This window comes from Salvelinus fontinalis, chromosome 2 (assembly GCF_029448725.1).
Source record: "Salvelinus fontinalis isolate EN_2023a chromosome 2, ASM2944872v1, whole genome shotgun sequence".
NCBI classification, from domain to species: Eukaryota; Metazoa; Chordata; class Actinopteri; order Salmoniformes; family Salmonidae; genus Salvelinus; species Salvelinus fontinalis.
This window is the reverse complement of record NC_074666.1, coordinates 6,594,519-6,607,312: the sequence shown is the minus strand read 5'-3', so window position 1 is coordinate 6,607,312 and position 12,794 is coordinate 6,594,519. Positions and strand designations below refer to the sequence as shown.

Below are 12,794 nucleotides of genomic sequence, written 5' to 3'. Positions count from 1 at the left end.
TTGGTGGTGGGGTTATATCATGGGTTATTGGTAGAGGGAGGGTTTATATCATGGGTTATTGGTGGAGGGGTTATATCATGGGTTATTGGTGGAGGGGGGTTATATCATGGGTTATAGGTAGGGGGGGTTATATCATGGGTTATTGGTGGAGGGGGGTGGGGTTATATCATGAGTTATTAGTGGAGGGGTTATGTCATGGGTTATTGGTAGAGGGGGGGGGTTATATCATGGGTTATTGGTGGAAGGGTTTATATCATGGGTTATTCGTGGAGAGGGTGGTTATATCATGGGTTATAGGTGGAGGGGGGGTGGGGTTATATCAGAGGTGCGTGCATGCAAAGTGTGTGTGTATGTGATGATAGCACATACTTAACATGTACACTGAGTCGACAAAACATTAAGAACACCTGCTCTTTCCATGACATAGACTGACCAGGTGAAATCTATGATCCCTTATTGATGTCCACCAATCAGTGAAGATGAAGGGGAGGAGACAATTGAGACATGGATTGTGTATGTGTGCCATTCAGAGGGTGAGTGGGCAAGACAAAATATTTAAGTGCCTTTGAACAGGGTATGGTAGTAGGTGCCAGTCGCACCAGTTTGAGTGTGTCAAGAACTGCAACGGTGCTGGGTTTTCACGCTCAACAGTTTCCCAAGTGTATCAAGAATGGTCCACCACCCAAAGGACATCCAGCCAAATTGACACAACTGTAGGAAGCGTTGGAGTCAACATGGGCCAGCATCCCTGTGGAACGCTTTTAACACCTTGTAGAGTCCATGCCCCGAAAATGTAGGCTGTTCTGAGGGCAAAAGGGGGTGAAACTCAATATTAGGAAGGTGTTCCTAATGTTATTTACACTCAGTGTAGTATAGTACTGTACTTTACTGTATACTGTGTGTAAAAGGTATTTGAGTAGGTAGCTTCCTCCGTCCTCTGTCAGTAGGACGTATGATCACATGTTCATGTTCTGTGGGGGTTTGGGTAATTTAGTACCAGTAACATAATTAGTCCCAGGTCAGAGGTTAATGAACCGTCACTCTAGTCTAGCTGGTCAACACAACCAAGTCAATACCCAGTCAAAACTGTTCGCTGCTCTGGCACCCCAATGGTGGAACAAACTCCCTCACAACGCCAGGTCAGCGGAGTCAATCACCACCTTCCGGAGACACCTGAAACCCCACCTCTTTAACGAATACCTAGGATAGGATAAAGGAATCCTTCTAATCCCCCCCCTTAAAAGATTTAGATGCACTATTGTAAAGTGGTTGTTCCACTGGATATCATAAGGTGAATGCACCAATTTGTAAGTCGCTCTGGATAAGAGCGTCTGCTAAATGACTTAAATGTAATGTAAATGTAATACCATAGACATATAATCATATAGAATAGAGAGATTCTATTTCTATGGTCAAAATTATCAGAGACACACAGACATAGTACACACAAGAAATGTGTCATATTTTGTAGACTGTTCATCTTTGTGAGATTTTTTAATTTCGACACCATTCTGTAGTCCAGTCTAGTCTGTAGTCCAGTCTAGTCTGTGGTCCAGTCTAGGTCCAGTCTTGTCTGTGGTCCAGTCTAGTCTGTGGTCCAGTCTAGGTCCAGTCTTGTCTGTAGTCCAGTCTAGTCTGTGGTCCAGTCTAGGTCCAGTCTAGTCTGTTGTCCGGTCTAGTCTGTGGTCCAGTCTAGGTCCAGTCTTGTCTGTAGTCCAGTCTAGTCTGTGGTACAGTCTAGGTCCAGTCTTGTCTGTAGTCCAGTCTAGTCTGAGGTCCAGTCTAGGTCCAGTCTTGTCTGTAGTCCAGTCTAGTCTGTAGTCCAGTCTAGTCTGTGGTCCAGTCTAGGTCCAGTCTAGTCTGTAGTCCAGTCTGTGGTCCAGTCTAGGTCCAGTCTAGTCTGTAGTCCAGTCTAGTCTGTGGTCCAGTCTAGGTCCAGTCTAGTCTGTAGTCCAGTCTAGTCTGTGGTCCAGTCTAGGTCCAGTCTAGTCTGTAGTCCAGTCTAGTCTGTGGTCCAGTCTAGTTCCAGTCTAGTCTGTAGTCCAGTCTAGTCTGTGGTCCAGTCTAGGTCCAGTCTAGTCTGTAGTCCAGTCTAGTCTGTGGTCCAGTCTAGGTCCAGTCTAGTCTGTAGTCCAGTCTAGTCTGTGGTCCAGTCTAGGTCCAGTCTAGTCTGTAGTCCAGTCTAGTCTGTGGTCCAGTCTAGTTCCAGTCTAGTCTGTAGTCCAGTCTAGTCTGTGGTCCAGTCTAGGTCCAGTCTAGTCTGTAGTTCAGTCTGACAGACCTGAATGAGACTGTTATTCTGCTGTCTTTTTAATTCTCTGTTTTGGTTTTCAGTTTCTTCTCTTTCCAATTCTTAGCACAGATCTGTTGACCTGTACATATAGATTTGTGTAACTATATTCTATCCGGTAGGTTTGCTACAGTACGTGTTGTTTGTAGAGAGTTCCCTATATTGACTTGATCAGATCTATCTAAAGAAACAAGGTAAAGGGCCTAAAGACAGGTTGTTGTTGTCTTTCCGAGGACCCGAACAACACTGTAGTTGGACTGGAGAAAAGGTTAGGTTGGTTGGGAGGTTAGGTTGGTTGGTTGGGAGGTTAGGTTGGTTGGGAGGTTAGGTTGGTTGGTTGGGAGGTTAGGTTGGTTGGGAGGTTAGGTTGGTTGGTTGGTTGGGAGGTTAGGTTGGTTGGTTGGGAGGTTAGGTTGGTTGGTTGGGAGGTTAGGTTGGTTGGTTGGTTGGGAGGTTAGGTTGGTTGGTTGGTTGGGAGGTTAGGTTGGTTGGTTGGGAGGTTAGGTTGGTTGGGAGGTTAGGTGGATTGGTTGGGAGGTTAGGTTGGTTGGTTGGTTGGGAGGTTAGGTTGGTTGGTTGGGAGGTTAGGTTGGTTGGGAGGTTAGGTGGATTGGTTGGGAGGTTAGGTTGGTTGGTTGGGAGGTTGGGTGGGTTGGTTGGGAGGTTAGGTTGGTTGGTTGGGAGGTTGGGTTGATTGGTTGGGAGGTTAGGTTGGTTGGTTGGGAGGTTAGGTTGGTTGGTTGGGAGGTTGGGTGGGTTGGTTGGGAGGTTAGGTTGGTTGGTTGGGAGGTTAGGTTGGTTGGTTGGGAGGTTAGGTTGGTTGGGAGGTTAGGTTGGTTGGTTGGGAGGTTAGGTTGGTTGGTTGGGAGGTTAGGTTGATTGGTTGGGAGGTTAGGTTGGTTGGTTGGGAGGTTAGGTTGATTGGTTGGGAGGTTAGGTTGATTGGTTGGGAGGTTAGGTTGGTTGGTTGGGAGGTTATGTTGGTTGGTTGGGAGGTTATGTTGGTTGGTTGGTTGGTTGGTTGGGAGGTTAGGTTGGTTGGTTGGGAGGTTAGGTTGGTTGGTTGGGAGGTTAGGTTGATTGGGAGGTTAGGTGGATTGGTTGGGAGGTTAGGTGGATTGGTTGGGAGGTTAGGTGGGTTGGTTGGGAGGTTAGGTGGGTTGGTTGGGAGGTTAGGTTGATTGGTTGGGAGGTTAGGTTGGTTGGTTGGGAGGTTAGGTTGGTTGGTTGGGAGGTTAGGTTGATTGGTTGGGAGGTTAGGTTGATTGGTTGGGAGGTTAGGTTGGTTGGTTGGGAGGTTAGGTTGATTGGTTGGGAGGTTAGGTTGGTTGGTTGGGAGGTTAGGTTGGTTGGTTGGGAGGTTAGGTTGGTTGGGAGGTTAGGTTGGTTGGGAGGTTAGGTTGGTTGGTTGGTTGGGAGGTTAGGTTGGTTGGGAGGTTAGGTTGGTTGGATGGTTGGGAGGTTAGGTTGGTTGGGAGGTTAGGTTGGTTGGTTGGGAGGTTAGGTTGGTTGGGAGGTTAGGTTGGTTGGTTGGGAGGTTATGTTGGTTGGTTGGTTGGGAGGTTAGGTTGGTTGGTTGGGAGGTTAGGTTGGTTGGTTGGGAGGTTGGGAGGTTAGGTTGGTTGGGAGGTTAGGTTGGTTGGTTGGGAGGTTGGGTTGGTTGGTTGGGAGGTTAGGTTGGTTGGTTGGTTGGGAGGTTAGGTTGGTTGGGAGGTTAGGTTGGTTGGTTGGTTGGTTGGGAGGTTAGGTTGGTTGGTTGGGAGGTTAGGTTGGTTGGGAGGTTAGGTTGGTTGGGAGGTTAGGTTGGTTGGTTGGGAGGTTAGGTTGGTTGGGAGGTTAGGTTGATTGGAAGTGCAGTCTCAGATGTGTGTGTCAGTCAGCTCTAAGGCTGGTTGATTTGGGAATGCTCGGTTGTTATTTTCATACCTTCATGAAGTCAATCACAGTGTGATGTCATTTGTCTTAGTCCTGGTTTAAGTGTAGTACTGTTACCGCCAAAGAGGCGCTCAGTTTTGATTTAATAAATGTTGCTGCCTCAGCAAGCCTTAGTGTCAACGCTGCTGTCTTCATTTGTTTCCTCTGTGACCTCTGAGTAAGGTTCAGAGTTCAGGGGTCAATCATCCTTGCCTCTGAGTAGGAGACAGGGGTCATAATCCATCCCAGCCCCATCTGTTTCTCTGTCTGTCCCTCAACAGCTCATCCTGTTTTTTAATCCCCTGTGTCTGTGTTTCAAGCCGAGCGACAAAGTCTAGATTAGGGATTTATGCTTTGATTTTATTACATGTTATTAAAGGGAGGATAATTCAATAAGCGCCCTCAGTGGATGACATAGTTAAAGATCTGCTTAATGAATACAATGCACTGATAGATACTGTCTTTATTTTTTATCTTTCTCTCTCTACCTCACTATCGATCTCTCTCTCTCTGTTTTCTCCCTGCCCGTACTCTTTCTCTCCTCCATCTCCCCCCTCTCTCTCTCTTTCTTTCCTCTCCCCCCTCTGTCTCTCTCTCTTTCCTCTCTCTCCATCTTCTCCTTCCCCCTCTTTCTTTCATTCTCTCTTCTCTGCAGGCTGTTGATGGAGAGGATTTCGAATGACAGCCGGGACAGTGGTCATCACAGGCGGTATTTTAGCTACAGTTATATTACTGTGCATCATCGCAGTACTGTGTTACTGTAGACTGCAGGTAAGACCTTCTCATGCCCTCGCTCTGTACAGATGTACTGTAGATCTGACTGAGAGCAGACTGGCTTCTTTAATAAGCTGTTGCTTGTGTCTTGAAAATCATTAGTAAAACTGAAATCCCACAACAAAAAGTCAAGGCACTAAATGCAAAAGCCTTTCTTTAGTCGTCTTCCCTTTGGCCTTTCTCAGGTCCCTCTCAGGCCCCCCTCAAATCCCTCTCAAGCCCCTCTCTATAACTCTCTTCATTGTGGTCAGATCATGTACTGTCACTGAATTGTCAGTGTCACAATAAGCATTGAGCCCCCTCTATGCCTCTGTCTAAGACCTCTGACTGAGAGCTTTAGTAAGATGTGGCATGTATCTTGATCATCAGTAAAACTGAAAGCTTTATTGAGGTCAGGCTATATGGTATCAGGATGTGCCTCTTGGGACAGCTCCTCTCTTCATCGAGGTCAGGCTATATGGTATCAGGATGTGCCTCTTGGGACAGCTCCTCTCTTCATCGAGGTCAGGCTATATGGTATCAGGATGTGCCTCTTGGGACAGCTCCTCTCTTCATCGAGGTCAGGCTATATGATATCAGGATGTGCCTCTTGGGACAGCTCCTCTCTTCATCGAGGTCAGGCTATGTGGTATCAGGATGTGCCTCTTGGGACAGCTCCTCTCTTCATCGAGGTCAGGCTATATAGTATCAGGATGTGCCTCTTGGGACAGCTCCTCTCTTCATCGAGGTCAGGCTATGTGGTATCAGGATGTGCCTCTTGGGACAGCGTCTCTCTTCATCGAGGTCAGGCTATGTGGTATCAGGATGATCCAATGTCACGATAATCACACACTTCTTAAACAGTTAGTCATCACAACATTACACAACCAGTGTGTGTTCAAGCCACACTATCACGTTTCAGGAGAAGACCCAGATGCAGACGGTGTCGAAGTAACAAAGGTGTTTTACTAGAACAGGGGGCAGGCAAAACGACAGGTCAAGGGCAAGCAGAGGTCAGTAATCCAGATCAGAGTCCAAAAGGTATAGAACGGCATACAGTCTCGGGGTCAGGGCAGGCAGAGGTCAGTAATCCAGATCAGAGTCCAAAAGGTATAGAACGGCATACAGTCTCGGGTCAGGGCAGGCAGAGGTCAATAATCCAGGGTGGTGTGAGAAGGTAGAGAAGGGCAGGCTCAGGGGCAGGGCAGACAGAATGGTCAAAACCAGGAAAAACAGAAAAACATGAACCAGAAAAACACAGGAGCAAAAGGGGAAATTCTGGTAGGCTGAACAAACAAAACAAACTGGCAACAGACAAACTTAAAACACAGGTATAAATACACTGGGGATAATGGGGAAGATGGGCGACACCTGGAGGGGGGTGGAGACAATCACAAAGAGGTGAAACAGATCAGGGTGTGACATATACGTTTCATTATTTCAGGTATTTTATATGGCTAATGTTTGTTTGTTTGTTTGTTTATCTGGATCCCCACTAGCTTTTGCAGACGCTGCAGCTACTCTTCCTGGGGTCCACAAAAAAACACAAAACATGACAAGTAACAAAATACTGATACACTGAACAAATCAAATCAATCAAATCAAATGTTATTTGTCACGTGTCGAATACAGCAGGTGTAGACCTTACAGTGAAATGCTTACCTACAAGCCCTTAACCAACAATGTTTTAAGTACAAAATAGAAAAGAACAGTCACACAAATTTAAAATACAACGATATACAAACAATACAACAACAACAACAAAGTAATGTCTGGTTTAGACTGCGTCTGTGTGTGTGCGTGTGTGTGTCCCGTCACAGTACCCGCCATTCCATGAGTTGTTGTCTGTTTTTTAAAGGTCATTTATCTCTTTTCTTGAGGAGTTGGAGATCCCTGACCACAGTCTGAACAACAACTGTGTCTCTATTAGGTGTTGCTGTAAGCGTTTCTCAGATCAGCACTCTCTCACTAGACACGACGTTGTGTTGGTCCAGCAGGCTTCTCTGGTTCTGGGATGTCTGATGATTTGTGCTCATCTGTCCGTGTGTAGATAGAACTGGGTAGGATGGGTCGGGGTGAGTTGAGACACTTTCCATTGCTCTGTGTTACCATGAAACTGTAAGTGGGTCAAAAAGAGATGACATTTAATTAACTAACCATCCATTCCTATTCCATTCAGCTAAACCACAGACAGCACAGCTCCTATTCTCAGTGTCATGTCTGAGTAATTATACAAATACTCGGTTCATCTCTCATCTCTTTCTCTCAGGCACGCTCTCTTTGCCAACCTCAGATGTATCTCAGTGTAATATTTTGTAACAGCTCAATGTAATGTTTGATAATAGCTGACCAAATTTCAATGTGTGCCACACTAGACAGTTTTAAACACTGTGTAGATTTAGAGCAGGCCTGCCATGTCAGTCAAGTAATGGAGCTCTGTATTTTAAGTGATAATTGCTGTTTGCAGCATCTTCATCGTAACGTTCCGTTGTCAGCGTTACATTGAATACCATGTAGGCAATGGACTTTCCAAAAGAGCCTTTCAAGTCTGAATTATTTGACAGTTGTGTTTGAACCAGGTCTGTCACAGATATACCTACTGTAAAACATTTCTTATTGTCACGGGTATGCTGTGATTATCAAAGCTCTCTCTCCTTCTGTCTTTTCTCCCTGACAGTATTATTGCTGTAAGAAGGAGGAGTTGGAGTCGGAGGAGGAGGAGCCTGACTTTGCAGTGACGTCCCGCCTCCCACCAGTCCACTCCAACCATAACATCGTGGCGGCGTCGGTCGCCGCCTCCACCCCTAACGGCCCCGCCCTCTTCACACCGCCTTTAGCGCGGAAACTAACGCGCTCGCAGACATTCTGCCCGTCGTGCACACACCATGACGTGCCCTTCTACCTGCAGCATCCGGATGGCCTGCGGAACGGCGGCGACCGCATCAGCTACCGTAGCATCCAACAGCATGACCTGGAACTGCCCTTAGAAATGCCCAGCTACCACAAACTGAACCTGACCCGGTCAGTCACCATGAGGGACATGTTCAACCGCAGCTGCAGCATCAGCACTGACGTCTAGTGGTGTCGGCGCCACCCCGTGGCATGGAGGACTCATGGAAACAGATAGATACATACAATGGGGACAGATAGTGGGACAGCAGCTCGACAATCACTGCTCCATGTCCCTCGGTCTTATGCTGAGATAAAACCACACATTAACTGGTGAAAAGATAAGCATCAAACAAAATCCACCCTCACCTCATCCGCTTGGTCTGTGGTGAGTAGGATGTTGACCCTCAAATAAAACAGTTTCTACTCTGTCTGGACTCGTATTGGATTACCCTAAACCTAAACGGTCTAACTAAACCACCCTCCCATCTAGCTAAACCACCCTCCGGTCAAACTAAACCACCCTCCCATCTAACTAAACCACCCTCCGGTCAAACTAAACCACCCTCCAGTCTAACTAACCACCCTCCGGTCTAACTAAAACACCCTCCAGTCTAACTAAACCACCCTCCAGTCTAACTAAACCACCCTCCGGTCTAACTAAATTACCCTCCGGTCTAACTAAATTACCCTCCGGTCTAACTAAACCACCCTCCGGTCTAACTAAACCACCCTCCAGTCTAACTAACCACCCTCCGGTCTAACTAAACCACCCTCCGGTCTAACTAAACCACCCTCCGGTCTAACTAAATTACCCTCCGGTCTAACTAAACCACCCTCCGGTCTAACTAAACCACCCTCCGGTCTAAATAAATTACCCTCCGGTCTAACTAAACCACCGGTCTAACGAAATTACCCTCCGGTCTAACTAAACCACCCTCCGGTCTAACTAAACCACCCTCCGGTCTAACTAAATTACCCTCCGGTCTAACTAAACCATCCTGCGGTCTAACTAAATTACCCTCCGGTCTAACTAAATTACCCTCCGGTCTAACTAAATTACCCTCCGGTCTAACTAAACCACCGGTCTATCGAAATTACCCTCCGGTCTAACTAAACCACCCTCCGGTCAAACTAAACCACCCTCCAGTCTAACTAAACCATCCTGCGGTCTAACTAAATTACCCTCCTGTCTAACTAAACCACCCTCCTGTCTAACTAAACCATCCTGCGGTCGAACTAAATTACCCTCCGGTCAAACTAAACCACACTTCGGTGTAACGAAATGACCCTCCTGTCTAACTAAACCATCCTCCTGTCTAACTAAACCACCCTCCGGTCAAACTAAACCACCCTCCAGTCTAACGAAACCACCCTCCGGTCTAACTAAACCACCCTCCTGTCTAACTAAACCACCCCTCGGTCAAACTAAATTACCCTCCGGTCAAACTAAACCACCCTCCAGTCTAACTAAATTACCCTCCTGTCTAACTAAACCACCCTCCTGTCTAACTAAACCACCCCTCGGTCAAACTAAATTACCCACTGGTCTAACTAAACCACCCTCCTGTCTAACTAAACCACCCCTCGGTCAAACTAAACCACCCCTCCAGTCTAACTAAAATACCCTCCGGTCTAACGAAACCACCCTCCGGTCTAACTAAACCACCCTCCGGTCTAACTAAACCATCCTCCAGTCTAACTAAACCACCCTCCGGTCTAACGAAATCCCCTCCGGTCTAATTCCACCACATCAACTGTGTACCTTTGAATAGCAAATACCAGACTTTCTGTAGTTGCTGCTAAATAAACCAAGAAACCATGGTGATAAGGACAAATAAGAGGGCTATGGAGGCTGCTCCCACTACTGCCACTCTCCACCAATCCCCAGCCTGATCACCAGAAAGGGGACGGAGCAGATCATATCCGAAGTTATGGTCCAAGTTATAGAGTATGCCATCCATCACATCATGGTTTGGAATTGAAGGAGTGATGGAAGAGAGGGGAACAACATGTTATAGACCATAAAAACATCGGAAATAAAGGGCTTCTGGTGGATTATGGGGGATGGATTACTCTGCTCTTTTTCTACATGCTCTTTTTGAGAGAGAGAGAGAGAGAGAGAGATAGAGAGAGAGAGAGAGATAGAGAGAGAGAGAGAGAGAGAGAGAGATAGAGAGAGAGAGAGAGAGAGAGAGAGAGATAGAGAGAGAGAGAGAGAGACAGAGAGAGAGAGAGAGAGAGCAAGAGAGAGACCTTTTACTAAGAGACTAGCTGCTTCTTAAGGAAGACCAACCAGAGTGATGGCTTGATCTTGTGTTGTACATACAGCTGCAGATTATGATTCTGTTCTAAATGTCAGTGTGTTATGAGGGTGAGACGTGTGTCCCCCTAGTGTGTGTCTTACATACCAACAAAGTGATGTATAAAAATCTTTCTAGCCAGCGCTGTACACGAAACATTATCCTACTTGTCAGACTAACTGGACTGCAATAACAGTAAAAGGACATCAAAGCGTGGGCTTTTAAGTTATGTTATTTATGAATGTGCCAAATGACCAAACAGTGTGTATGGTTGGCTTAACCCGCTGGGATAAACAAGCTGAGAGGGTTTTGAAAAGTTGTTTTCCCTTCTTTAGGTTTTACTTCAGTCGTTACTGTATACCCTCTATTCTAATTAGCTCTGATGAGAAAACATACATAAACAACCTTCATATTTTATACACTTTAGCTTTACAATGTAATTTATGGTCATCTTCTTCACCGGTGTTTCAAATCGTGGTCTTTTCACCTGATTCCTTGTGTCTAGAATCTGAGATCCACGGGCTAATAAAGCTAAACAATATTTTGTGGCTTTTCTTCATTCAATTGGTTTGGACTTGGCCTAGCTCCCTCCACACGCCTTGCTGGACTAAGAGGATGTACTAACTCTGCACTCGATTGAGCGGCCTGGAAGAGTCTGTTCGTTCTTTCTGGGTTCTGCTAGCAGCACCGGAGGAGAGAAGACATCAGCTGTGCTGTGTGTACAGTATAGTCAGGATGGGGATGGAGAGACTCTGTGTTTTCATGCCCACAGGGCACTCTTTCAATCAGAATATCTACTGCTGAGATTAAATCGGAGGGAATGTGCAGTGGGGGCTGGAATCTGATTGTTATAGTCATTGGATGCGTTACCTCTGTTCTCGTCGTTTATTTTACCACCACTGGTTAACCAGCAAACAGTTGTTTTCTTTGGTTTATTTATTCCAGCAAGTGAAACATTTTGTCTGAACAGTATGTGACTTTTTATTTAATTCATCTATTCTTGCATCATGTTTATTCAAAACAAACACACAGATACATATACAGTACACACATGTATGAATACATCATATTTTTCAAAAATGTATCTTCTTTTTAACAACTTTACTACTGACAGCCGCACAGGAAATTAGTGCCATAAGGAATTGTATGAGAGATAGACATTAAAAACATTATTATATTTATTTTAACTTTGATCATTATTATTATTCTACAGTATTGGTGTTCTTTGCTGAACTACAATATTGCATAATCTCAGTATTTGCATTTTATGAGCAACTTTCTTTGTTTCTGAGCTATCTACGGTCAAACATGTTTATGTTATTGTTTCGACTGTATGACTAGCCAACATATATGGTCAATAAAAGGGAGTGAAAATCTCTAGTATTTATGCGCTTCTCTACTACTGTAGTTGTCACAAGGAAAGCAAATACATATTTTCCTACTAAAGACTTGGCTAAGGACCTCCTCATTCAGTCCTTACTTACTTTTGAGTTATACTATACTGAAGAAAAACAGAAATGCAGCATGTAAAGTGTTGGTCCCATGTTTCAATAACAGATCCCAGAATTTTCCATACACACAAACCCTTACAAAAATCTATTTGTTACTGCAAACTTCCCACAGGTTTGTGACAAATTTACTACAAACTAAATAGTGTGGCACAAAATGTTGCCATACGTTTTCAAATGTTTGCCACTAGTGGAGAATCTGCGGCAAACCTTTGGCAACAATAATATTTATTGCCACTAGTTGCAAACAGTTTACCTGAAGCCGTTTCTGGTGAACACATGAGTTCCAAGACCAGTAACCGTTGAAGACCAATCAAGGGGATTAGAAACATCTGTTGGAAAATGGAAACCAAGCTATCTAGCTAGCTACAGTACCTAGCTACCAAAGTTGTCTGTTGAGTGTGTTACTTATTAATAAAACATTTTTATAAACTTTAACATTTTATTAGCTAAATGATGCCTAGTTAGCAATGTCATGTTTTATGGGATAAAGTGAAACACATTTTGGTGATACCAGTTTCCTTCTGTCAGGGCCACTGACTGACTGGCTAGCGCTTAGCTAGCTAACGTTAGCTATCATATTTTAGCAAAATTCATGTGATAGGTGCAGTGCCTTGCAAAAGTATTCATCCCACATGGCGCTTTGACTATTTTGTTGAATTACAACCTGGAATTTAAATTGATTTTTCTTTGGATTTCATGTAATGGACATGCACAAAATAGTCCAAATTGGTGAAGTGAAACAAAAATAAAAACTTGTTTCAAAAATTTCAAAAAAAATATCAAACGGGAAAGTGGTGCGTGCATATGTATTCACCGCCTTTGCTATGAAGCCCCTAAATAAGATCTGGTGCAACAAATTACCTTCAGAAGTCACATAATTAGTTAGATTGCACACAGATGGACTTTATTTAAGTGTCACATGATCTGTCACATGATCTCAGTATATATACAGTTGAATTCGGAAGTTTACATACACTTAGGTTGGAGTCATTAAAACTCGTTTTTCAAACACTCCACACATTTCTTGTTAACAAGCTATAGTTTTGACAAGTCGGTTAGGACATCTACTTTGTGCATGACACAAGTCATTTTTCCAACAATGGTCACGACTCGTTTCATGCTTCAGGTAATTAA

General features: G+C 44.7%; 1 protein-coding gene across 3 annotated transcripts in view; it reads left to right on the top strand.

Moving 5' to 3' along the window:
- The window catches only part of LOC129810929 (protein FAM163B-like), a 41,521-nt gene extending 29,996 nt beyond the window's left edge, over positions 1-11,525 (top strand). For all 3 annotated transcript variants that reach the window (XM_055861953.1, XM_055861944.1, XM_055861935.1), the window contains 2 exons: positions 4,860-4,975; positions 7,635-11,525. In XM_055861953.1, the coding sequence (XP_055717928.1) occupies positions 4,883-4,975; positions 7,635-8,036 (495 nt within the window). In that variant the 5' untranslated portion in view covers positions 4,860-4,882 and the 3' untranslated portion in view covers positions 8,037-11,525. The remainder of the gene's footprint in view (positions 1-4,859; positions 4,976-7,634) is intronic.
- The last annotated feature ends 1,269 nt before the right edge of the window (positions 11,526-12,794 follow it).